Source organism: Chroicocephalus ridibundus, chromosome 22 (assembly GCF_963924245.1).
Source record: "Chroicocephalus ridibundus chromosome 22, bChrRid1.1, whole genome shotgun sequence".
NCBI lineage: Eukaryota > Metazoa > Chordata > Aves > Charadriiformes > Laridae > Chroicocephalus > Chroicocephalus ridibundus.
Window position 1 is genome coordinate 2,045,804 of NC_086305.1, and position 25,655 is coordinate 2,071,458.

The window sequence follows — 25,655 nt, forward strand, 5'->3', positions numbered from 1 at the left end:
CAGGAGCTAAGTCTCCACTTGGGCAACGCGCACTCGTGCATGTCGTGACAGCCCCCATACGCCTCATCCTTCTCGGGCTGAGCCTGGTGCTTCCGTGAGTTAAGGAGCAGCAGGAGGAAATGCGCAAGCAGGGTCACTAATCCTGCGTTTCCCACACAGCGCTGAGCACAGCAGCACGCTGGTGGATCCCGCAGCAGGATGGAGACCCTCGGGAAGGGACGGCTGGCACACAGGCTTGTGCTGTGCTGCGCCTTTTGGGGACTCTGCCTGGCGTCTTCAGACTACGATGGTGAGTGCGTGTCTTTGGGTGAAAAATTGCTTCTTCTTAAAGTACTGGATACTTCGTACCTTTTTAAGATCCCTGAAAACTCATTTTCAAAAGCTATCCATTTTTTTAAAGCTATTTTTTAAAGGATGGGGTCAGGCTCTTCCCAGTGGTGACAGGACAAGGGGCAACGGGCACGAACTGGGACATGGGAAGTTCCATCTCAAGACGAGGAGGAACTTCTTTGCTGTGAGGGCAGCAGAGCCCTGGCGCAGGCTGCCCAGAGAGGTGGGGGAGTCTCCGTCTCTGGAGACATTCCAACCCCCCTGGACGCGTTCCTGTGCCACCTGCTCTGGGTGACCCTGCTCTGGCAGGGGCTGGAGGAGACGATCTCCAGAGGGCCCTTCCCGCCCCGACGTTCGGTGATTCTGTGATCCCATGGGAGCTCACTCTCATTGAGATTCGCGCATACTTGAGTTGAAGCAGGAGGTGACAGAAGGTGATACGTCCCAGAAAGAAATTGGGGTGGAAAAAACTAGAAAGAGGAAGAAAAATTAGAGGAGAGAGCCCCTGAAACCAAAATCTTTAGGTAAAATTTAGACTCCCGCAGCCACGACTTTACCCTGGAGTGGCCCCAGATCTTCGGGTTCTTTTGAAAGCTGGGCAGAGGCTTGGCACTCTGGCTCCCCAGTTCCCCCAGTTGTACCACACAGCGATCATTTGTGAGCTGTGGGAAGCCACACGACAAGGATTGTGTACGTTTTCAGTAAGGTTGCTGATGGTTACTCCTGTGCACCTAATTCTGCCAGCCAGCTTTTTCTGCCCATCACACAACAGCATTTTATAGAATACTCCCACTTCTAGGGACCCCGACGTAAAATGCAAACCTCAGTGTTTGGGGTGTTGCATACGCAGCCTGCTCTGCAAAGCACAAGGGGAACTGCACAAACAGCAGGTTAACAGACTGCATTTATTTGGCAGATTACTCCCAGAACATCACCGACGAGCAGGTGACGACACCAGAGATCACACCATGTCCCCGAGCCATCCCTGGGGAAAAGGCAACCATAAACAACGTCACGTACCTGTTGATACACGAGGCCACACGTGCTCAGCTGGGCAGCGTGGTCACTGTGCGGCTCATCCCCTGCCTCTACACCCTCGTCTTCCTGGTGGGGCTGCCTTCAAACGGGCTGGCCCTGTGGGTCCTGGCCACCAGGACTGAGAAGCTGACCTCCACCGTCTTTCTGATGAACTTGGCCGCAGCAGACCTGCTGCTCATATTGGTGCTGCCCTTCAAGATTTTCTACTATTTCCTGGGGAACAACTGGCCCTTTGGGGAAGGCCTGTGCCGGCTGACCACCGCTTTCTTCTACGGGAACATGTACTGCTCAGTGCTGCTGCTCACGTGCATCAGCGTCGACCGGTATCTGGCCGTGGTGCATCCTTTCTTCTCGCGTTCTTTCCGCACGCCGACCTTCGCTGCCTGCACCTGCACGGCCATCTGGCTCTGCGCTGCCGTCCTCACCCTGCCCCTGACCCTGCAGCAGCAGTCGTACCCCCTGTACAGAGCAGACATCACTATCTGCCACGACGTCGTCCCCAGGCAGGAGGATGACAGGTATTACTTCTACTACTTCATCTGCCTGATCGCCTGCGCGTTCCTCGCTCCTCTGGTGGTGATGCTGTTCAGCTACTGCTCAGTACTGCGAGCCCTCCTGCGCAGCGGGAAGCGCTACTCCTACTCTATGAAGCTCACAGCTCTCGTGGTGTTCACACTGGTGGCCTTCTACACCCCCAGCAACGTTCTCCTCCTCATTCATTACTCCAGCTACAAGTCCAAGCTGTACGGCAACCTGTATATCGGCTACATGGTGAGCCTGGCCATCAGCACCTTCAACAGCTGCGCCGATCCCTTCGTCTACTACTACGTTTCGGAAGATTTCCGGGATAAGGTGAGAAGGAGATTCTTCAGTCACAGAAAACAAAACACCACATCGCTAAAAACCTCCAAGGAAACACTCCCACAAAAAAGTTCCAAAGATTCACTGGTGTAAGCCTCCACCCCAGCTCCCTGCTCCCAAGGCACCCACAACATACACTGGGGATGAGATGAAGACGACACCGGGATCTCACAGGCTTCATCCAGAGCAGCGAGCAGTATTTTCCAGGACACGAGTCCTTTCTCCTGTCTGCACAGCTAAAACTGAATAAACCTGGAGCACAGGATTCCTCGAGAGGCGTGGAGTCCAGCCAAGATGTGGAGTGCTGAGCACGTACAGATCTGTTACGGGGACACCGCATGCTGGTCACACATTGCCAGGGATGCTCTTTGCCAATAGACCTAGGTCTGGTTTTCCTAATGCGGTTTTTGCAGACTGATTGCTATTTGTGTTCTATCTCCTTCGCTGCTACTGACTTGCTTGCTGTCCTTGAACGCATATTCCCTTCACCTAAAACTGAAAAAGAACAGGCACTTGCAGAACCACATTTCTAAACGTTTCAAAAGTACTAGGAGATGCCTCTGTGAAAGGTATTCCCCTGGACTCAAAGGTTCTGTCAAGAGAACACAGAGCACTGGCTTCTCTAGCAAACACATTCTTGGCTTGATTAGTAAGCAACAGCACAGTAATTAATGTCAGCCCGTCGTTGGTAACAAGTGTAAAAATCCCATTCACTAATCCTTATTTTTGCAAATGACCCTTGGCATCCATAATTTCTTTAGGACAAAGACTGTAGTAATGGATTTTAAAGAAATATTATGTCTTTTGAAGGGAAATATTAAAGGAATTGAGAAAACCCTTGCTCTAGAACTCCACACTTCTTTGGTGTAATGTCACACACAATCAAGAGCTGTCTCCTATGAAACAAGTGACCAAACCTGTTGCAAATTTGGCAAAATGCAGCCAGCTCATCTCCCAGACACAACTAGGGCATATCTCAAGAGCAGCAAGGTCGAAAAATGAGTGATAAACCTCCTCAGAGTTCCTGAATTCTTTGGTTTTACTGGTACGGACACAACTTCTGTCCTCACCATAACTACGATCAAACAAACTTACAGCCTACAATGTGAATAATAAGAAGAGGCAGACAAAATTGTCTTAAAATCAGTTTTTAATAAAATATTTATCAGAATCTAAACCAAAACCTTTTCTGGACTCAGACTTGCTAAGATTTGTGTGAACAAAACAAAAACGGTCCTAGAGCTGTTTGCGTGTACATATGTGTGCGGGGGCGAAACGCAGGTGAAAAACTAGAGCTTGTCTCCTATGGGTGCGGCACCGCACGCGCGGGGGATGCGCCAGCTCCTGAGCACAAGGAGACCTGCTGCAGCCAGGGCTATCGCCACTCACTCACACATAGCACCTACTAAAAAACAACAAAAAAAACCCCCACAAAACCAACCAACAAAACCCAAACCCAAAACCCAACTGCAAACGGGGCTGAGGTTTTCTAAATAGATCATCTATTCACGATAGTGAAAACCAGGTTATTGTGCATTACATGTCAATAGTCGACATCAGCAGAGCAAGTGCTGCTGTTTCAATGATGGTCTTCCAGCAAGATGAACATTCTGGTATTTGTTTTCTACTGAGGCTGATTAAGAAGCAGAAGAGGCGAGACCAAACAGTTGGACAAGAAAGAACAAGGGAACTATTGCTTTAAAATAAATACCATGGTAATGATTACTCTGCATAACGTACAGTTACAAATATATAAATATTAATTTCATTGAAAGGATTGCAAGCAAAAATCACTGATAACTAGCACTGCTGCAGCTATTCAGTAACACAACTTGATGTAAGTAGGAGTCTCTGCGTCTTACAAACCCACTGGCACTTTTCTCCTTTTGCAGTGAGGGACCATGAGAAAAAGGGAAGGAGAAGATCTCTCTGACAGAGGGAGGCGAACGCCTCTAAGCCAGAAACAAGTCAAAGCCCAAAGCAGCAGCAGGCCTGCTGTCCTTGCTGGCTTTCCACCACCGAGTTGGTGTCTTCCTTCGTGAGAAAAAAAATAAAATCATAATCAATCCACCCACTCTGTCCAAACTCTGATTAGCTGGTCTTCACGAAGCTGGAGCCTGAGTTTTCAGTGCTGAGTTGTCCTTGTGCTGTCGGGGAGCGTGACCGACAACTTCAGAGTCAGAACTGGGCAAAGCCTATGAATAACGCTGAGTCCAATGCGGCCATGCTGTGTCCAGTGGTTCTCACGGACCGCGTCCTAAAGACTTTCTGTATTCCAAGTAGGATTTTGAAGAATGGAAGGAAAATAATCTAGGAAAATTTTCTTCCTGGATAAGAATTAACTGTGATTATGAGAAATGTGAACAACAAATCTGGGAGAGGGGAAAGCTGTGGACAGAGAGACAGACCTGCTCCTTTACTCCTGTGATCGGGGAGAAAAGGCAACCACAACTGTGTAATTGCAGGTTCTTTTATTCAAATCCTTAAATAAAATGACTTTTTTTTTTTTTTTTTTAAACTACAGAAAGGAGCTAGTTTAGTGTGGCAAGACTGGGGGGAGGCGGAGGCTGCCAAGAGCAGATGGACTAGTGATTTCCCTGAAAGTGCCAGAGAAGCTTCTGTGAAGAAGCACTCGAGGTGCAGCCTGAAACCCTGGCACACGACCCCACACGCACTGTCCTGCTCTAACCGGCTCTGATCGAGGACGCTAAGGCTGCTCTGCCTTTGCCTTCTGAGGGTCTGGGTCTCTCTGGCTTTTCTTCTTCACAGAGACCCCACAGAACAAGGCCCTGATTGATGGGCTGGCACTACCAGGGGGAATTATTTAGCTGGCAGCAACGGGGAGGTGTCTGCATCTTAAATTAGTACATTACATGCACCAGAGCCTGAGGAAAGTGAAGAAAGTCAGGTTTGATACTTGGCTGGAACTCCCTCCCTTCATCTCCTTGTCCCCAGCGGTGATGCTGTTGGACTGCCCAAGGATCTATGAGAGGACCAAGCAATGTAAAATTACTTCAAATATCTATCCAGAAGCATACAATGGACGAGACAAGGAAACTAAGGCCAGAAAGGGACAGAGGACAAGAGACTGAAGAATCCAGAGCATAGGACCCATCTTTTGTGGGAAGCCAGTCACACAGACATTATCAGGGTGACTGAATGTCTCGTTCTCCCAGACTCAAAGCATTAAACAGCTGAGGCTGGAACCAGCAAACAGCAGGGTTTGTATTGTGCAGCTTTGATATTTAGAAAAGAAAAAAGAAACAACTCTTGTTGCAGCTCACACTAGGTCTGCTATTTACCCAGGGGATAAATATTGACTCAGTCCTGCGTGTGTACACAATAGCCAGTGGCTGCCGGGCCAGTCGCTTACAGGAGATGGAATTTAGTTTAAAGGCATTTATTTACCTGCCAGACAGGAATGCAGCCGCCAGTGCTTCTGCCGTGCTGTGCGGACACAGTGAGGACACGGTCTGTTCATGCACACTGAAGAGACGTGGCAAAACCCTCTGCCGAGAGGCAGTGGATACATACAGGCAGCAGCCACGTCAGGATCCTGCGAGGATAGCTCAGTGTGGCCACGAAGAAAGGCTTGGAAACGCGCCAACAAAGCGGTTCTGAAATCCCTGGGAACTTTAAGACCCAGACCTTCATCATGTCAACTACATTCTGCAAATATCTGGTCCCAGACAGAAAAAGACTGGAAACTACATATGCCCAACTTCTGGGATACCTCCTGGTTTGTCCCCATGTGGACATTTTTCTGGAATAAAGTTGCCTTTATTCTGGAATGCAATGTCTAATGCTGGGATACATTCTTGTTATAGTTCCTGTGTAAACAAGCCCTGAAAATGAATGGAACTGGGCTTTTTCCTGTTTCCATTCACTAATAAACACCCTCAAAAGGGGTTTCCATCCCACTCTGGGTCCTGGTAACAATAGAATTGGGAAGATAAAATATTAATACTATTTTGCAACAGGCAATTGCATGTAACTCCTCCAAAGAGAACAATGCTGCTCCAGGCAGGAAGGGAAACAAAAAAAATCTTGGCTCCTGCACTTTTGGAAACACAAAGCTTTTGGTTTTAGTTTTGCCGCATTGCCTGGGGCAGGTCAGTCTAAGGGCGTCCACTCTGACACCAGTGATCTGTACTGGCCAGCAGACCCAGGGCCCATGCATAGATTACCATATCCAGAACAACCATCGCATGGGGAATCCTACTGGGAGCAGAATAAAAGTGACTGGTGAAGTCAGGCAAGCATTTAAAAGGACTGCGCGTTGGGTCAGCTTTACTTTCATGCCAGGGTCACAGGGAGGAGAGGGGCTGGGAAGGCTGCAAGCAGCCCCCGTCGGCATATAGTGCAACGTGAAGAGGGCTCACCCACCTAACCCTTGCCGCTGCTCTGGCTGGCAAACTTCCCCGTCCGAAGCCTGCAGTCCTCTGGTGGACAGCCAAACCTTTCAGCCCTGACAGTGGATTTCACTTTTCTCTAGTAAAACGTACCTCCCAAGAACTTCCCTGAACACGGAGCCAATAGGGAAGTTCTTCTCTTGTGGGACATTGTTGTGGGTGCAGCAGACTTAGGGGCTGGGGAAGACGATCAGCCTCTTGCTATGTCATAATTAGCAAAACACACTGATTTTTATTGTTATACTTTGAGAGAAAACTTCTCAGCCATCTTTCCTCAAACAGCAGTTCAGCTAAGCACAAGGCCTGGACTTAGCTTCTAATTGTAGCTAGGAAATGGCATTTGCAGTATTCTGATAGTAGAGAAAACACTTGGAAATGGTCTATAGGTTTGAATTCCAGCCCCTATTTTTCTCACCTAGAGGGCACAGCATATTGGTCTCTCATCCTTGGAAGTACCCCAAAGAGGATGCACAAAAGGCAGAAAAACTGACAGAAAAATAATGCTGAGTGTCCCCCTTAGCGCTCCCGATCCCCCGCCATGGGGCAGCAAAGCCTACAGTTCTGAGTGCATCAGGAAGTAGTCATCGTTCAGTTTCTGTTCTGCAGCAGGTCGTCTGTAGGAACAAACTCATACAGGAGTTGATTCTGAGCCTCTTCTCTGTATTTAAATTATATATTTCTGTTGAAAAGAGAACATAATGAAGAAAAGTCACTTTCTCATTACGTATCTTTGTGAAACTTCACTGGGGCTGGACAGAGAAAAGCTTTAAAGGTCACTTTTTATTCTGCGAGGGATGGAGACGTTCGAGTCATGAAGACTTTTAAATGCCACCCTAGCAAGATCTTGTTCCTGGTGGTTCCTTGCTAAAGAGGTTAGGAATTCACTTGTAAGAATGGCCCTTTTGAGGAACCAAATACATTTGACCCAACAAATGAGTTAGTACAGTGTATATTGACTCTCAAACCAGATTTGTGATCCCCCGCTCTCCGGCTCACCATTCTACTGTGGTCACTGCTTCCTGAGTCTTGTCCACTTCTTTTAACGTGCTTGCTGTTGTCAGTTCTGCCACAATCTCAAAAACATCCGCTTCCGATGCATAGGGGTCCGGGTCATATTCATAGGAGTAGTACGACAGATCTGTCTGTAGCGGAGGGCCTTCCTCTGCTGGAAAGGAAACCAGAGAGTCTCAGGTCGTGCTTTAGCCAAAGAAACTGCATTTTGGCATCATATATTGCATCACGGAGAAGGGGAATGACATAAGAGAAAGACATTTTAATTAGGGAGGCAAATCAGGGGCCAAATGAGTGCCTTATGCAACTAAATGAGGCTACACACGTCAATGGACCTGCATGTGTGTGCTCAGATTCACGTGCAAGGAGACAAGCTACTGTAAATCAGAATTTTTAATCTCCGAATCTCAGACCTGGGCACTGGAAAAAAAAATGAAAGGAATCATAGAAAAAAAAAGAAAAAAGAGCCATGTAATATGAAAAAAATTCTCAAAGTCTCCTTTTAAAGCATCTAATTAACTGAGGTGCTTAAGTTAGGAACAAGTTCACCCTGATATATAGTGAGATAAAAGTAAGAGGTATCTTTGGGAACACCAGATGTCACAGATGAGTTTCTCTGCACCCTGAAAATACATCTTTCTCCTTTGACTTGGTCCAAGCCACGTACCTCAGTTAAGGAGAGACCAATCCATACGAATATGTGTAACGTGTGTGCTCTTTTAAGCCCCATTTTATAAAAGTAAGGTACAAAGCTAGAGGGCAGACTGCGATGGAGCAGTTTACTTGGTGCACGTCATGAAAAACATGCGCAAGATTTCTTTTCAGCCCAACAAGAATGAAGATTTTGGCACAAGAGGCCAGGACCCTACATCAAAGCCACTCACTTCTCCCTCAGCCTGACCTAGCAGTAGCTGACATACATCTGCTTCAGCACCCTCACAAACCACTGAGAAACTTCCATCGTTTAAGATGGGAACAGAGACATCGCAGGCAGAAACGTGTATTTATCCTCCTTGCATTCGCTCCAGTCGACACTAAGGCACGGGCAGGTCGGTCACTCAGTGCGTATCCCACTCAGAACAGGCTGTGCCTCTCTGCGCTGGCTGATCGCTCACTGTCCAGAGAGTAAGACTGCAAGATAAAACTTCTAGGAATATCAATAGGTCCCCGTTTGCTAAACTGTTCCTCAAGGCAGCTCAGCTCTCCATCTTTCCTGTTTGTTCTCTGTATACACTGCTCTAATCCAAACCAAAGCGACCACTGAAACGTAGCTGTTGCAGGGAGGAAAAGTCTCTCCCCCGCCCTCCGCCCCGAGTTGGCTTTATTTAAGGAAAACGCTCATCAAGGCCTTTGAAAATGTTTGTTCTCCAGAAATAAAAATATTTGAAGGCTCTTCTCCATTGCCTCCCACATCCTCCCAGCAACAGGCTCAGCCCTAGGCGAGGGAACGCTCGCCTGAAAGCGGAGTCAGTCTCTGTGTTCGCTGCTTCTTGGCCTTCTCCACGTGAGAACCTGCCAGACCATGAGCTCGTTCTATGAATGGATGATTGCTGTCCACCAGGGACAGAATTAACATCACAGACCTCACTCTTCCCAGGAATGCAGCACTGGAATCAAAGCAAAGAGGAAAGGCCGACGTTTCCTGTTGCGTACAAACCACTCCCCCATCTCCAAATGTTTGTGCCTCAGCCAATGTTTGCTGAACACCGATGGGGTGAAAGGGAAAATGGCCCACTGCCAGTTCAACCAAGCCTAAAAGAACAGCGGTGCTGCGAATAATGCGCCTGCCAGGGGGTGTTGCGAGATGACTCCACCTGGAAGCAGAGCTCACTCTGGTGTTCCTGTTAGCAGCTAGCCACGGGTGATGGCATTTAATTTTTTTAAAAAATAACACCCCCCCCCCCCCCCCCCAAATAAAAGTATCACAATACCACCCAGAATTTTCTTCCAGCTACTGGCCCTTCTAACTGCTAGAGCAGAACTGCACAACCAAGAGGGCTCCAGCTGTGGGGAGAAGGCTGGGGGGCTCAGGCAGCACGAATGCGGGAGTGCTGCCTCCTCAGAGCAGCACCGGTACCACCGCGTGCTGCTGCCCCACATGTCGATCAAATACACGTGGAATCACAACATTACCGTGATATCAACATACTGTCTTCCAACATCGGCGGCTATACGTTTAGTACTTCTGGCAGAGAAGATCTAGGCAATTTCAGAAGAGCATTAATGATCTATGGAAGCAATCAAAGCACCACTTCATCAGAGAGCTGTTAATCAGAGCTACTGAGGACCCCTGAGGCTCTGACATCCACCCGTGTTTTTGTAGTCTAGTGAGACAACGATCTTAGGAAACCACAGAGAGGCATTTCAGATACTGATACTCCAGTGAGCAACCAAAGTCCTGCCCCAGGAGATTTCAGTCCAAACAAATACGACAGGACCGGGCTGTGAAAGCATACTAGCAGAGCTTCAGTGCTTAGAGGCAGAGGTGGGTCCGTACTACGTGTCAAACTCCTGTTCCGTCCCTCCTGGTCTCAGTAATTCACCTGTGAGAAAGAACAGCTGAGGAAGGGGATTCAACATGAATTGTTTCAGCGGAGTCTGTCCCGCTGCACACTTCCCTCTCAGTCCAGATAATATTTCTAAAGATGCGAAGAGGATCTACCCATCTGTACAAAAGAAAGCTACAGTCTTAAGATCAAACCTCAGCCACTCTGCCTCACTTGCTGCGACATCTGCTGCAGACTTTTGAAAGGCATTTTAAAATGCTTTGATGATAGCTAGGTGCTGCAAGAAGCACTGCATCCTGATTTTTCAGGACCATCTATGTACAATCGCTTACCTTGCATAGCATAACTCAAAAGCTGTCGTTTATTCTAGCTAACTCAGGGGCGTATATGGAACTACGCTGCACGTCTGTGTTTGCCAGAGTGAGCCCGAACACATTACGAAGTTCCCCACTGTTTGCTGGAAGGAAGCTGGCTCTCATTGTTTCCATCACTGGGGTAACACAGACAAGCGCTAACAATGAAAGCATCAATCAAACCAAGCCGAGCCCGCACCAGTCATATGGCAAATACAGAAGGATTTCAGACAATATAAACACCACGAGGTTCTCCGAGAAAGTGGTATTTCCTGCAGATTAACACACTGAGGCAGTTTCACCAACGTGCCCTAAGCTTGATTTGGCTCCTGGAGTTTTGCATCCTTTTAGGAAATCACAGATTTAGACATGGCTCATCAGAACTTTCACTAGAAACGCAGAGCACCTGAGCCGACTTAAACCAATCACATGCTTCAGTGCTAACAAACCAGTGAGTCCAAATGAGACCCGTGTATAAAGAGGGATTCATTCATTTGTTAAACTTTGATTCATGTACCGTGTGGTTGACCTGAGAGGAGCCCAGAGGATTAATGAAAATCACATGCTGGGAGCTTTTCCTGATGCAGGATTTAGTCAGTTTTATTTCTGAATGCTCACTCTGCCATGGCTGCTCACGCAGCTGGGTTCAGAAGGGGATCCGCCTTCCAGGAGACTCAGATTGAACACTCGCAGATCTACAACAAAGCCAGCTCTAAATGCTTGTGCTTCGACAAACACATCCGTACGGCATACAGATTTGCTAATCTAATATCTGTATAAAAATGCCACACACACACACACAAAAATCAGAATTTCCACTTTTGCTCTTATTGATAGCCTTCTGAGCCAACATTGCTTTTGTCTGCTTAGAACAGAAACCAGAGGGCTATTTTTTCTTCAACAAATACTTTAATGCAGATTATTTCAGAAACACTGTTCTAAAAATTTTTGGATTGTGGACTACCATCAAGTTCCACAATTTTTTCCCCAGGTAACCATATTTTTACTATAAAGTTTCTATTTTAAAATAATGTAATGGCAGTCCCATTTTGTAGACCAGCATCAAAACACTTAGTATGGCCTTGCATACCAGTAGTGCCCTACAGAGCAGTCTGGGAATGCTGCTTTAAAGGGTTCAGGTTGCAAACACAGTTTCCATGCTGAGTACATAGCATTTGCACAGAATAAAAGGCAACACGCATTCATCTCAGTTAGTCTAACAGACAGAAATCCGATATATACATTCACATTAAGTCCAGAAACAAAGGGAGGGAAAACAGGAGAGACATTAACCACTTTACGATGGAATGACCCACAGAAACAGCCACGATGGAATATTCCCCATGCTTTTACACCTTAATAAGAGAACTGTCCACTGATTTCTGTAGTGCGGAGGAAGGGCAAAGAACGGGATGGTGTCTCTCACGCGGGACACATGCTAGTCTGAACTCCGGTGCACAAAAAGGACACGAGAAGGCACAGAATCTTCTCTTGAAGAATTAACTTGTTTTACCGATTTCTTAGGAGAGTTAGAGGCCAGGGGAAAATTAACGAGTGGAAAGCAGCCAGGAAAAATCTAGTCCAGTTTATTTACTAGAAACAGCATGAAACAAACTATTCTATTGACCCTCTGCTGCTTCTTGGTGAGATTTATTGTGAGCCATGAGCAAGTTCGACATGAGCCCTGGAAAAAAGTGTATGAACATAAGCACCAAATAAAATGAGCAGCCAAATTCCTGGCTACTCCATCTACTGACCGTAACATTTTTGCTCCCTAAAGCCCTTTATTCCAAACAGCAGCTCTGACGGAATCAAGACTGCCAGCTCAATTTTTTCCCAGAACTGCTAGGGACAAAGTTAATCCTCCTGGATTCTAGTCCTTGCAATGGCTCGGTCTGTTGTCATGTCCTGTTCAGTTGTTTGTTGAAACACATTACATCAGCCTGGTTTTAAATGTGATATTTCCAGCTTCACATTGAAGAAAAGATCACGGAGTGCGAGTTGTTCACACACCAAAGCTGAGAACAGGAGGGCCACTTGCCCACTCCTGTGAACAGTTGCCTAAATCTTGCACATGCACTGAATAGAGCAGGTCTCATGCAAGATTGCCTGAAAGGAAAAGGACTAGAAGAGCTAGTCTGTTGTTGAACAGCTATCATCTTAATTTTCCTTGATCCCTTCATTTTTTCTGGTTTCTGAATGTTCTGTCATTTAGAAAACATGGAGACATTCGGCATCTTTCTTTAAACGTGCGTAAGAGTCATATATACTTTTATACAGTGACAGGATAAGCCTTAACCTTGGATAAATGCAAAGGTATGATATTACCTGCTGGAGTTTGTTGAACACTGGGTTGCTCAGCTGTGTGGGAGTGTGTCTCCCTTTCTTCTGGCAAATTCTTGGCTATAAATAAGAAGAAAAATAAATGCACTGGTCGTAAAATTTGTTAATGAATCTCTAGAAAATGTTCGCATCATACTCAGTTCACTGAGCTACTACGCTGCACGTCTTGAAAGGCCAGGCACAATCTCCACAGAACGTTACGTTTCATGGATGTCTAGGATTATTCACTTCAGATAAAACAGTATCACTCATCTGCTCTGAAGCTCATTCTGATTGGTTAAAATGCACTCACACAGAAAACAGTTATTCTGAGCTAAGCAGAAAGGTAGCTGCTCTTATAACTTAATCCTCTGTAGTATGAGTAGTAAAATAATACATAGGAAGTTTTGAATTCTCCTCTTTTCCCTACCACACGTATGTAACTATCATTTGCTTAGATGAGGATTTGTAGTGTTCTGCAACTAGATCCTAACAGAAAAGGGAACTGAATGAAACCTACAGGCAGAACATTGAGGCATGGGCATCTGTTCTATCCTCGTATTATTCCTGCACGATGCTACTTCCATCTGGCAATGGTTCGTGTAAATCTGTCCATCTGATCCACACACAGGCTCCCCATCGTAGCCACAGTCTCGCGAACACATACACTGCTCAAAATACTCATCCTCCAAGCAGCCGAAAATGTTATTACACGGTCCAGAGTGAACAAAGCCTGAAAAGTAAACAAAAACATCCAAAGCAATATTTTTGCATAGCATGGGGAAGGGGAAGATGGAGTGGCAATTTTCTTCTGTTTCTCTAAGTTTTCATCTTGAATTCCCTAAGACTTCTCATAGGAATTTACAAACTTGGTAGAATAAAAAGCTCTGGGAACAAAGTCGTCTTTCTGAAAGAATCATATTGCAGCAGACTGCAGATACAGGAGAAAGCAACTATTTTGTATGACATAGAGGATTGAAAGGAACATATAGTTTCCGAGGAAAGTTATTGCTTTCACTGATGCATGAAAACGTTCGATCTTCTCACAGTTAATTGTGCAACTCTATTGCAAGATACTTTAGAGAAAGAAAACCAAATTGCATTTTAAGGAGTTTTTACCTCTACATTTATTAACACATCTCACTTTGTGCAGGTTCTTCGAGAATTATACATTACATCTTGCCTCTGAAGCACATAATAGTCACTTTCATAGAGCAGACTACATTGGTCTGGCTGTCTGAAGTCTAATACTGCAATCCCACAGACCTTTGTAAAACTTCCACTAATACATACTGTGAAACAGAGCATTTCTCTAAATATAATTTTGAGTTCTGAACTCCTGGAAAGTATGTCTGTGGGCTCCATTTTCCAAAAAAATCTGCTTGGCTTTGGTGCAACTTACCAACCCATTGGCTAGCCGAGCTTTCCACCTCATTGCACGTTGGCCCATCACACAGCTCCCGAGCCAAGGGACTGTTTTCACTCACGTTGTAGAAACGAGTTGCTTCAAAAGCTGCAGGCCAGCAAGAAAGAGAAGTCACAACTGAGCCTTATGCCTAGAGCTCTAATGCTGGCAAAAATCAAAGGAAAATGGGCACCTACCTGGCTCATAGTAATCGTACACTTTGATAGGAACAGGAGCTGTTTTCCCAACTATATGCTCTCTGAAAGCTTGAAACTTTACACAGGTCATGCACTGGCTAGGAATCTGTATGAAATTATGTAAAAGACTCATTGTAAGAACTGCACTTTAAGTGAAGAGAGAGACAAATAAACATAGCATGTGCCCCATATGTAACACACCGTGCTGGACACCTGGGGAGAATGAAGACACCTCCAATACCAGTTATAGAGACAAAGATAATGAATAAAAGCCAAACAGGATGAGTAAAAACACGTGATACTTTGCCGGCCTTTAAAGCACATACTTGCCATACAACAACATCAGAAAGGCAAACCTGAAACGCCAGCTGTATTCTCTGGCTTACCTAACACCACTCCCGTCATCAGGCAGCTCACTAATGCGACTCCCTAACAATTTACTGCTGATGACGGAGCCAGGAGAGAGCTCATCTTGCACGCTCAGGTCTGTGCTGAGATCGGAATTAGACTGCATTTATACTCCATCCTTTTAGCAATGCTAGTGGTACCTGAGGGTGAGATTATTTTGAGGCAAAAACTAAGTGATATCTGCCCAGCTGAAGCTAATCACCTGCCTCCATCATGCTTTCTTTTCCAAATAAAACCACAACACCCACCCGCCTCAAAAGAGCCTCAAGCAACCAGCTCATTAAAGCTGCAGGGTAATCCTCATCTGCGTGGGAGCGCCAACGCCAGCAGACTGTATCCATGCCTCATGCACCAGCCATTTGCCTTTCACTGAAAAGCAACATATTTATAAGAAAAAGTCATTACCTCATCAAAATAAAAAAGGACTTTTCTTCCATCCACTTCATATCGTTTTAATCCAATTTGCTTGTTCATCAATAACTGGGGAGAAAAAAATATCACCAGGTTTAGTTTCATCTCATTTTATAAAAAACAGTTTGAAATTAGAGAAGAAAGATTTTTAGACTGCTTAGAAAACTGATCAGACACTAAAACCCAGCGTTTTCTTCTGCTGGAAAGGGACGTTTCAGTGAGAGGGGAAACGCCAAGAGGAACGCAGTTGCTGTCATACGACTCAGGAAAAAGCCATCTCTGTTCTTTCCTGTGACCTGATGAGGAACGCTGGCAAGGTGCGCAGTGCTGAGTGTTCCTCCTGGTCCCTGGTGCGTTTATCTCCCTCAGACTATGCCTGACATATCATCCATCATCTAATCGAATAGTTCCCAGGTTGTTTTCAGTACCAAGGCTCAAGCAAGACCTCAGAGACCCCAAAACACTCGATAAAGTCTCTTATTTACAGTCCTTCAGGCCGCCAGGGAATTATGCTGCTGGATTGCACCAGGTATTAAAGGTCCCCTTCTCCCACCAGCTGAAAAATCCAGAACATTCTTCTGCCAGGAAAATTAATCCTTACATTTGAAAAGAGCAGCCATTTGAAAGAGCCCTAGGCATCCTCCCTTTTAATGCATGGGGTCAGGCCACTCATCTTCTCTGCCCTGAGGCCCAGAGATTTGTCATTTGCATTGTACCAGCCAGGCCCACAGACTACCTCTTCTTGGGCTTTTTATTTATTGGGACAACCCGCATGGCTAAGGAGTATCAGAAGACAATCTAAGAGTACTTCCCACATCTGGGGTGCTACCGCCCCTGGTCTTCCCCAGCCCTATGTAAAAATGCTCCAGCTCATCTCCTGCTGCTGCCCGCAGCTATCTCGTGATCACGGGCTTCAGAGGAAAGTGCAAGAGCCCTCGTTTATGGAATTACTGCACCACCCCGAAGAATCCAGTAACTATCTCCCTGCTACAGAATGCTAACTAATCACCACCAAAACATAAATGCTATCAGCTGATATAATTCTACAAAATTTTATTTTAAGATTTCCAAAAGAGTTACTCCTATGATTTTCCATATTTGGAATACTAACATCTCAATATTATAATGACTGACACGCTGTATGTACTTGATCAGTCGATTAATCATTAATGTTTTGATAAATTGTATTCAGAATACATCTGTCACGCGAAAAACATTTAATCCAGAAGCTGGGGAAGATGGTGGTCTGTGGAACAGGCCTCTTGTGTTTGAATCTCAGTTTGGGGAGCAAAGTAACGGCCAGAGCAGATACTTTAATTCTATTCTCCAAACTGTCCTATTACTTTAACCTCTCTGTCAGACAACTCCCTTTGCAACACAGGGATGATAGTTTCTTGTCCCCCCTGCCTTTTTTTTTTTTTTTTTTTAATGTTCTTAAGTTATTTTGAGATCTTAGAATGAAAACTCTGTGGAAAGGAGAACAAAGCATTATTATTATTACGCATTAGAATGACACGAAGCAAAAAGCATTTCTCCTGAAATTTGCCCAAACCTGCTACCAACAGCTTTAACTGTGAATTTCTTCAGCATAGTGCTTCTAGTTGTAAAAGCCTGCACACAGCTTCCTGCTATTACTGTAACAAGCAAAGGAACATGTGTTTAAGTCCCACACAATATGGAAAGGGCCAATTTAATTTGTCCTTATAATTTTAGGGGCCTGATGGTGGCTGTTATTACTCAGCAGTAGATGGCTGCAGACAGTCCTTTTATGAGGGCTTGGAGAGGCTGGCGCCACCGGGAAATGCTCGGCTCAGCTAAAGTTGCATTTTTCTGGTGAAGCTTGATATATACCAGCCTGTGGTGACCTCCTGACCTTGTCGACACCCGGCATTATTAGAAGGATTTGTGGCTGCAGAGCCAGGGGGGCTGCCCTGGCCCTGCAACAGAGCATTCATTAACCATCAGTGCCCCGGAGCGGCGCGTGGGCCCGCTCTGCGCACACTGCTGCCTTGTGAGGCCAAACAACAAACAAGGAAATCTGATTTACAGCCCTGCCCCTCCGCACCACGAGGGGAGGGAAATGGCCAGGGTAACAAGAAAAGGCAGCAGTGGGAATGACCAGACTCGGCTCTGCGGAAGGTGGCGTTCAAAATACAAGACAAAACTAATACTGGGTCCTCAGCGGAAGAATTTTGGTTTTGTCAGCATGATTTCAATACACTTTTGATAGCCGCGCATTAGGGTTGTATCTGCATCTTCACTGCCTACCTAAATATATGCTTGAGCTTTGTCCCTGCAATTCATCTTTACAGATATGCAAAGGGTTTCTGCAATAAGAAAGGTGCAATTCAGCCCTTCAAGGGGAATATTGCCCCTTGAAGATGCAATATCCTTCCCAATTTAGCAAAGTCTCCTACTGCCCAAAGGAAGTAATTCTGTCTGGTTATGGAAAGGGACTGCCCAGTACTGAGTCCCAAGAGGGGAATCCTCTCTCCAAATTAAGGCATCAATACATAGTTTTTTGCCCAAAGAACTTTGAAAACGGTGGGTTTTGAGCCAGCTCTTTTGCATCTGAGAAGCACTGAAGAAGCATGTACGGCGTGAAGTACCTGACATCCTTCTGAGGCAGGCTTCCCAGACACTGACGCATCTATCTGACACGAGCACTGGGGGTAAGTCTCCCTGTTTCTCTGCTCTAGTTTCCGTGTGCCCAGTGTTTGTTTCTGGTGTAGGAGTGCTGACCAGCACCTGCTCAAGGAACTAGCAGTGCCGAGGTACCAGCGAGATGGCACTGAATGCAACAGAAGAATTTCTGAAGCCATGAGAAACCAAACATCGGAGACAGGCTGGTGTCACAGAGCACAAGGATTATGGCAACATGCTAGAAGATAAGAGAGAATAAGAGGTGCTGCAAACAAAAGTGTTTTGAAACATCATGCAGCTAGTTCATTGGGGAACCAGAATCAGAGTTTCCTTGCAGAGTGTATATCCTAATGTTAATCGTATATTCGCGGTTGTCTTCAGTGTTTCCTCTACTTAGAACACGTACAACACGCCCAGAGCACAGCTCAGTGTAAACCATCAGACACAGCACAGGCAGAGGTTGCTGCGTGTAGCAGCCTTTTAGTAGTAACTGAATACAGTTACTGTCTGGCCCAGCCGTGCAGACCAGCCTCACGGCAGAGCACAGCTGCCCTGGCGAAAAGGAAAGGAGTCCAGGGACTGAGCTCGCAGAACCTGTGCAGTCCCTTGTGACACACGAGCTTATGGGACCTTCTCAGGACTCACAGCTTAGAAACTCTTCACTTTGTCCCCTGCTGAAACCGGTACAGGAGGTGTTCACTCAGTACAGCCTGGACAACAGGAACTCCTATGCCTGTAATTTCTTCTTAGCCCACTTCAGGAAAAATGAGTACAGGGATTTGTTACTTGACCTAACAATTTTTGTGCTCTTCTGTAATGAAAACTCCTTTGCACTCTTTGTTTCAACTCTTTCCTTCCCTTTACTCCTCCTTTCCCTCTGCTGATAAAACATTCCATGGGTTTAACACCATAAAGATATCCTGTTGTTCTCCTCCTGTCCCATTTTGAGTTCTCTGGTCCTAAGCCAAGTTTCCATCCATATTTTTTTCTGCCATTATTTATATAAATTACTATGAAAGAGCTTATTTGAAAGCAGTACCAGTGGCTGCCACTCTAGCACCTTCAGCAGGAGGAGATAAAACAGTAAGCAAACCCACTACAGGCCCCCTCACCTAATTTTCCTCCTTTCTGTTACCACAGGGATACTGGAGACCTCCTACTGGTGGTCCTGCCTCCTCTGAATAGCCACATTCAGTTTGTTGCACCATTTGTTGCACGTGAGAGAGAATATCACACTCAAAGGACAACAGGCAAATAAAACCCCAAACATTTTACATGCATGCATTTGAAAACAGAATTCTCAAAATGCAGCTAGTGAACAGATACAAAATAACTTTGATATTTCTTTTTACAGGAATAATTTCAGATCTGATCAACACACATCTCTACAAGAGTACTCCAGCACAGCTCCCCAATACTGAAAGGATGCAATTCTCCTCTTGGGAAATAACACACAGGTTTCTCTGGCTTCAGTGACAGCCCAGGAGACCGTCTGACAGCAGCTTTTGACGTGGACTGAAGAGGAACATACTGGTCTCATTTTCTCCAAGAAAATGCAATGGTGTTAGAGGTTAGCCAAATCAAGTGAAATCCTAGACAAGACAAAGCAACGCGCACTTTTCGTTGAATTACAATGGCAAATTAAATTGCCTGGTCTTCACTACGATTCTACTTTTAAATTCTTTCCTCAAATCCCTCCCCCCCCAGCATAATAATGACAAAGTTACTAACAGAAGAGATCTTTTGTAAGTCAAATACTTTTTGCTCTTTACCGGTTCTCAAGGATGCAAGGATTTTACACCTCTTTAGTTACATAGTCCTTAAAACCTCTATTTGCAGCATAAAACCCACCAGTGAATACACTGTGATGCTCCCACAAAATCTAAAGCAAAGCTGCAGATTGCAGTTCACCTCCCCTAGAGGGCTGGCTGGGCAAGAGGCACATTCTGTCCACCTCAGTCTGGCTTGCAATAAACATGATGTTCTCGCAGAAGGGGGGGGGGGGGAAAGGGCAAAAAATTCCAAGACACAGAGCCTCCAAAGAAATGGAATCCAGATGTTGGAGATAACACAGCCCACTAAGAAGCCATAAACAGCTCCTGTTAGAGCACATTTTCACTTCAGCATTTCCAAATGGATCTCATTTAATTACTGCGCACTGCGCTCAGTAATAAACCTTCATTTGGCCACGTTTGGTATGTTTGTCAATCTTGCTCAGAACATCTGTTTTCTCATCTCAGATAAATATTTTTTGACAAGTGAAATCTCCTGCACCCCCGATTTTAATTGCATCTTTTCGGACAGTGCTCTAACATTCAAAGCCATTTGCTTCCTATGCTCCCCAAAGGGAATCCCTGCCAATTAGAGCACCAGATCCTGGCCCAAGACCATGCCTTTCCCTCTCATGCCATCTTACCTGCTCTAGGCTCTCAATATCTGCACGAAACCCTGAGAACAACGGCACTTCCAAGACAGCCATGTTAGAAGATCCAGAGTGCAGCCACCTTCCCATGAGAACAAAAAGAGAGAAAGAATGAAAACAAACTCAGGATCCAAGATAGCAAATGGTACATGGACAACTCAGGATGGAGAACAACTGAAACAAACTTCAGAGGGAAAATTATGTCAAGGATCTACGCTTCTTTGAAGGACTTGTTGAAAGCCACAGTCTACTCAGCTTTACAAAATGTTCTTTTCTGCTGTTATTCAACAAAAAATAAGCACAACTCAGAGAGGGCAGAGAAGTAGGAGATGTCCAGGCAAATGGAGGCAGAAAACCAGAAGGATGGATGTAGTCTCCTGTGGGGCTGCTTGCATTATTTTTCAGTTAATCACTGAGAAAATGCATTGGGTAAAAGGAAATAACCCCTTGGAGTAGAAGAAACTTCTGTTCTTTTCCAAGTGGAGGACTGTAAATGGATTGTGGTGTAAGAGGAATGCGTTCCCTATACCAGGCAGAGTCATTCAACCCCGGGGTTTCATAAATGGCCACTTCCCTCCAGCACCTACTTGACACTGAGAAAAACATCTTTGCTAGTGAGTCTGCAAACTCATTCTCTAGTTAGTAGTGTTAAAGAATTCAATGCCTATATTGTCCTCTATAATATCAATGAAGACTCCAAAAAAACACTGAAATTCAGAGTTATTACTGCTGAAGTGCGCACAAGGGGAAAAAAAGCCACAGGAAGAGGTGGAGAGAAAGTTTATTTGGGCCATTGCGAAAGATTTCAGTTTCTTGCAGTATGGCAGAAGGGTCGACACTGCAACAACAAAGCTCCTGCTAATTCCAGAACAATGCTCCTTTTCTCTGCATTCACAGAGTCAGCTCTAAATTATCCCTCCTTGGCAGCTTACCTGTTTGCTGCTTAGTCGCACCACAAAGATGATGAGCTTGGACCCAGGAGGGCTTATTAGCTCATGCCCAGCACTGAGACAACACAGTACACAGCTTCCAGGACCAAATTTGCCAGATCTGAACTGGCTGCTGCAAGGCTACTTGGAGACCTCCATATGGAGACCTCCAAAGCTCCAGTGGGTGTGTGAGTTTGATGCAGCCCTGCACAGAGCCAGCCTGGATGTAACGCCACAGCCAAGCTCATACGCCCACAGTAGCATGAGACGCTCCGTGGACTGATCCAGTTGGCTCCGTGTGAGACAGTTCAGGGCTGACAGTCTCCCAGAGACATCAAGCCTTGTTAATCCCCATCTAAGTCCACGCACCATACTCCCTAAAAAATCCTATAATATCCCTTTACCTGTATTTTCCCCATATCACAGCCCTCTATTTCCCATATTGTTTTCTAACTCCTTGAAAGTGCCCCAAGGACTTCATCACTGAGCACGACAACACTTAAAACAATTACATTCTGAAGAACAGCCCCAGCTCAAAATATTTCAGTTGTCATCCTTAGATGCTCTCCTCTATTTGCATTGCCTAACTAAGATGATGAAGGAGTTAAAAGAGCATCATTACAGGAAGAGGGGAGGAAAGGGAAGATTTCATTTGCTTTTGTTTTCTTTCCAAGCAATCAATCTCCTTGGACTGGGCTTCCTCTCAAATTTCTGTCTTTGCTCCAGTAATTCCCAGGGCAGAAGTTTCAGAAATAACAACAGAAAGGTTGTGTTGATGCAGGGCAGCCTCCTTAGTTACTGGCATCTTCAAGGACTGACAAGACTTTATAAGCCTGCCTCCCCAGTACTGACTTTAAGCAAAACATGTAAGTGGATCGATACAGGTCAGAAACTATTCTTGCTGCTGTTTGCCTATAGGCAAGCTGTTCTCTCTTAATATCTTAAGTTTCCCAGTCTATAAAATGAAGCAAGAACTGCTAATGTCCTTGCGAAGTGCTTTGAGAGCTAGGAATGAAACTTCTGGAGCTTTAGTATCATGCCATCTTTAAAAATTATTTTAAATTTCTTTATGCAGAATAAGGAGATAAGCAATGAGCTTTGGAGAGCTTACTAACAAATATCTGCATATATTGTGCCTTTACCACAGATTCCAAATTCATACCATGGCAATAATCACCTTCTGTTAGGTTTTTGATATCCAAAACTGAAGAACGTGCAACTCAAACATTAAAGTCAAGTCAATAATATTTATAAAACTATCAACGCGATTAAGATATGAGTTATTGACTCATAAGATATGACATTACATAGCTCTTTGAGGCTTTTAAGGAAGGCCTGTTACTGAAGACCTAGAAAATAATCCAGAACTTTTTCTTTTCCACCTGATACAAGTAAACGACATTCAATTTGTCTTCTTCCGGTTTTGGAGATGCAATAATGAAACTTAATAATAAAAACCTAAGGTGTCGCCCTCTTTGTAAATTTTGTTCTTGTTTCTGTACATTTGACATATACTTAGCACTAAAATTATTAATGCCAGCAGTCAAGGCTCGTGAATGTCCATGCAATAACTCAGTCCTACAACCCACTATTATGGCTGAAATTCTGCATTCTGCACGTGAGGTGCTTCTATCTTACAGCGTTTGAGATAGAGACAGTGCAGCAAGAAAGGATTTGGTATTTTTCCTTTATCAGTATAGATGTGCTGATCAGCAGACTAGATGGTCTCTGAGAAACAGGCAGGACATGTTGCAGACTGGCATTTCCTACCTAGTGCACGTCTCCAGTATGACCTTGTATTCCTGATGGTCCTGATCTGAAGCTGGGTCATCATCATCCACCAATGTCCTCTCTCTGTGCAAGGCTTCAGAGCGATTCTCGTCTGGAGAGACAGACCGCAGGAGATTTGGAGCCTGAAGATGCTGCTCTGACTTTGGCTCCTTCAGGTTAACCAGGAGCTGGAAAGCTGGTTTGGCAATAGGATCAGGTACATTGTAAGTGACATCAATCTGCAGCAGAAAGGGGGAGAAAAAACCAAAACAAATCAGGGAGGTTTATTAGACCCCAGCGTTTCATAGCATCTACAAACGTTCCCCTAAGACCAGCATAAACACCAGACCTCTTCAGAGAGAGGTAAGGCAGGCACAGAGGCAATGGAGGCTTTGCAACACAGTCATATATAGGTAAAGCCATACCAGAGCAGATTCACCCCAGTACAATCACATTTGCTTCTACGAACCAAAGCAACACCACGTTATAGAACTACTTTGAGAAAAATTCAAAGTGTGACGCCTCCCTCATAGCAAATTGGGATTACGAAAAGTAGCAAATAAACTGTGAGTTTAGAGACCACCTGCTCACATGCTGTCTCTAGCCCCATGGTAGCTTTACCTGCATCAGACAGCAGCCTTCACCTTTGGCACTCACAAACAGCCCCGTTGGAATACTGGGGATCTGGGGAGAATCCACAGTTAAGACACAGACAAGACATGGCACTCAGAATTGAAACAAATATCAATTTTAGCTTTATTCTGTACAAAATATCTTTCTGGTTACAAAGGAGACTGCAGAAGCTAAGCATGGCTCACTGTTTTCACCCACTTGCATTTAACAGTGGTAGAAACAAGCAGCAGCACAAAATAAGCATCAGGCATTAGTGATGGTGAAAAATGCCTGTAACTTCGAGTGCTGCCTCCTTCACATCAGAACCCAGCCATAAAACCCCAGAAAGTCACAAGACCTCAGTGTTTAACGTGTGCTTTTACCATTACTGAACTTATCCGCGTTGTCATTCAGAACCCGGCTCGTGTGGATCACTTTAAAAATTTGGCTACATAAGCACAAAACCACCTACCACTGCAGTCTGGAGGACTTTTTTATTCATCTTGTTAAGCTCAAACGTCTCCTGGTAGTCTAGATTAGTAGAAGCCAAGGAAATGGTAAGGTTGACTCCTCCAACATAAGAAAGGATAGCATATTCAGCCAGAGCCTGCAGGGCTACACAGGTGTCCTAGGGAGCAGAAGAGGGAGAGACCAGAACAGTGAGGAACACAGGAGCATAGTAAACTTAAAAACAAGTGCTGTGCTGTACAGTCATCAGCTTCTGGCAGCAGAATCTTCCTTATTAATTCAGATAGCAAAGGAAATATCAGGCTTTGTTTACTTTTACTGTCAAAGGCATTTGTAAGGACGAAGTCTAAGTTCTTTTTCAAATTATCAGTCTGAGAAGGAAGCAGTAAAGAGCACTGGGAAGTTTTTCTTCTTACCAGGACACAGACAAGTTTCTCTCTAGATGGAAACTCTGCATTGACCGTTCCTGAATTAATTGATTTCTACAATTGATTATGCATGCATTGAAGCTACCTTTTTTGAGAGCAGCCCACCTGAGTAGATGAGAATCCTCCAAGTGCATTCCTCTGCTGTGAAAGCCATTTTACTACTGGGAGCGCAGAGGCCACGTCTCCTAGGAGTGTGTACGTCAAAAGGGCATAAGATGTCATTTCCACTTCTGCAGAAACAACTGCAAGGGGAGGAATAAAAAAAATTTATCAGAATACCATCTAGAAGTGAGAATCTGGGAAGGTGTAGAGATAGTTCTATCAATATGCACTAACTAAGCTAAGAGTCTGTAGAGGTAAACACAGGAAGAGAAAAATGAAGTTAAAAGATGTCTGCATCCAAGATGCATCATGTCCCAAAGATATCTCTGCTTCCAACACAAGCTCTTTCCTTCACACAATAGATAACCTTCTTTCTACTTGATTGCATGCCACAAGGAATTTCTCTCCCACTCCAGTTCTACTTTGCTGCTGCCCATGCTGTATCCCTGTCCTAGAGATCTTCATACAATATCTAGTTAGAGCCTTCCTGAACATTGGTGCACCTACATCCTATTAGAAGAGTCAATGGCTTTAAGTGACTTGAAAATTATAGCATCATTCACTGTTGTTGTGGCTTTGCTAGTTGAACTCTAGGAAATCAGCTAAAATGCCAGTGACTGCTGGGTATACAATCCCTAGGTCCTTTTGAAAACACAAAGCTAAACAGCTCTAAAATTAAGTGTATTTGACTTCTCTCAGATTTCCATTTCAAATTATTCCTCCCTGTTGGAATCCCATATGGCTCTCACTCTTCCGTATCACTCACTTTATAAAACTGGAGTGAAAAATGGTGAAATAGTTGGGGCTCAAAAGCTCAAAAGACAGGTCCTGTCTCGACCACATCTAGCTCTGTCTCTCACTTGCTCTCAACCAGCTCTTTCAGCATAACGTTACCTGCCTTTTACGAGAGCTCTCATTTCATCCAGCCCCTGCCCTGACTGCCTGCCATTTTCAGAATACCTTGGCCCTTGGCTAAAGCAGCTTGCTTTGGGGATCAAAACCTTGTGTCCCTCCAGAAATGCTAAC

At 45.0% G+C, this 25,655-nt stretch overlaps 2 protein-coding genes across 5 annotated transcripts in view; one reads left to right on the forward strand and one right to left on the reverse strand.

Annotated features, from left to right (window-relative positions):
- Positions 1-3,016, forward strand: F2RL3 (F2R like thrombin or trypsin receptor 3). Its single transcript, XM_063358085.1, has 2 exons — positions 1-289; positions 1,247-3,016. Exons 1-2 carry the CDS (start codon positions 199-201, stop codon positions 2,320-2,322), a joined length of 1,167 nt encoding a protein of 388 aa, XP_063214155.1. The 5' UTR covers positions 1-198; the 3' UTR covers positions 2,323-3,016.
- A 249-nt stretch (positions 3,017-3,265) lies between these two features.
- CPAMD8 (C3 and PZP like alpha-2-macroglobulin domain containing 8) overlaps positions 3,266-25,655 on the reverse strand; it is a 53,433-nt gene continuing 31,043 nt past the window's right edge. For 2 of the 4 annotated variants that reach the window (XM_063358017.1, XM_063358016.1), the window contains exons 32-43: positions 24,633-24,769; positions 24,104-24,259; positions 23,641-23,703; positions 23,020-23,258; positions 20,315-20,402; positions 15,250-15,324; positions 14,437-14,542; positions 14,237-14,347; positions 13,355-13,567; positions 12,841-12,915; positions 7,638-7,806; positions 3,266-7,320 (exon numbers count right to left, since the gene is read on the reverse strand). In XM_063358017.1, the coding sequence (XP_063214087.1) occupies position 7,320; positions 7,638-7,806; positions 12,841-12,915; positions 13,355-13,567; positions 14,237-14,347; positions 14,437-14,542; positions 15,250-15,324; positions 20,315-20,402; positions 23,020-23,258; positions 23,641-23,703; positions 24,104-24,259; positions 24,633-24,769 (1,433 nt within the window). In that variant the 3' untranslated portion in view covers positions 3,266-7,319. Of the gene's footprint in view, positions 7,321-7,637; positions 7,807-11,432; positions 12,197-12,840; positions 12,916-13,354; positions 13,568-14,236; positions 14,348-14,436; positions 14,543-15,249; positions 15,325-20,314; positions 20,403-23,019; positions 23,259-23,640; positions 23,704-24,103; positions 24,260-24,632; positions 24,770-25,655 lie in introns of those variants that run through there. The other 2 variants (XM_063358018.1, XM_063358019.1) reach the window with 2 other exon arrangements.

What these genes read in the sequence shown, in the direction of transcription:
- F2RL3 (XM_063358085.1), top strand. Translation starts at nt 199, where the DNA reads ATGGAGACCCTCGGGAAGGGACGGCTGGCACACAGGCTTGTGCTGTGC. An exon ending in GGCGTCTTCAGACTACGATG is followed by an intron (nt 290 to 1,246) that starts GTGAGTGCGTGT and finishes TTTATTTGGCAG; the next exon opens with ATTACTCCCAGAACATCACC.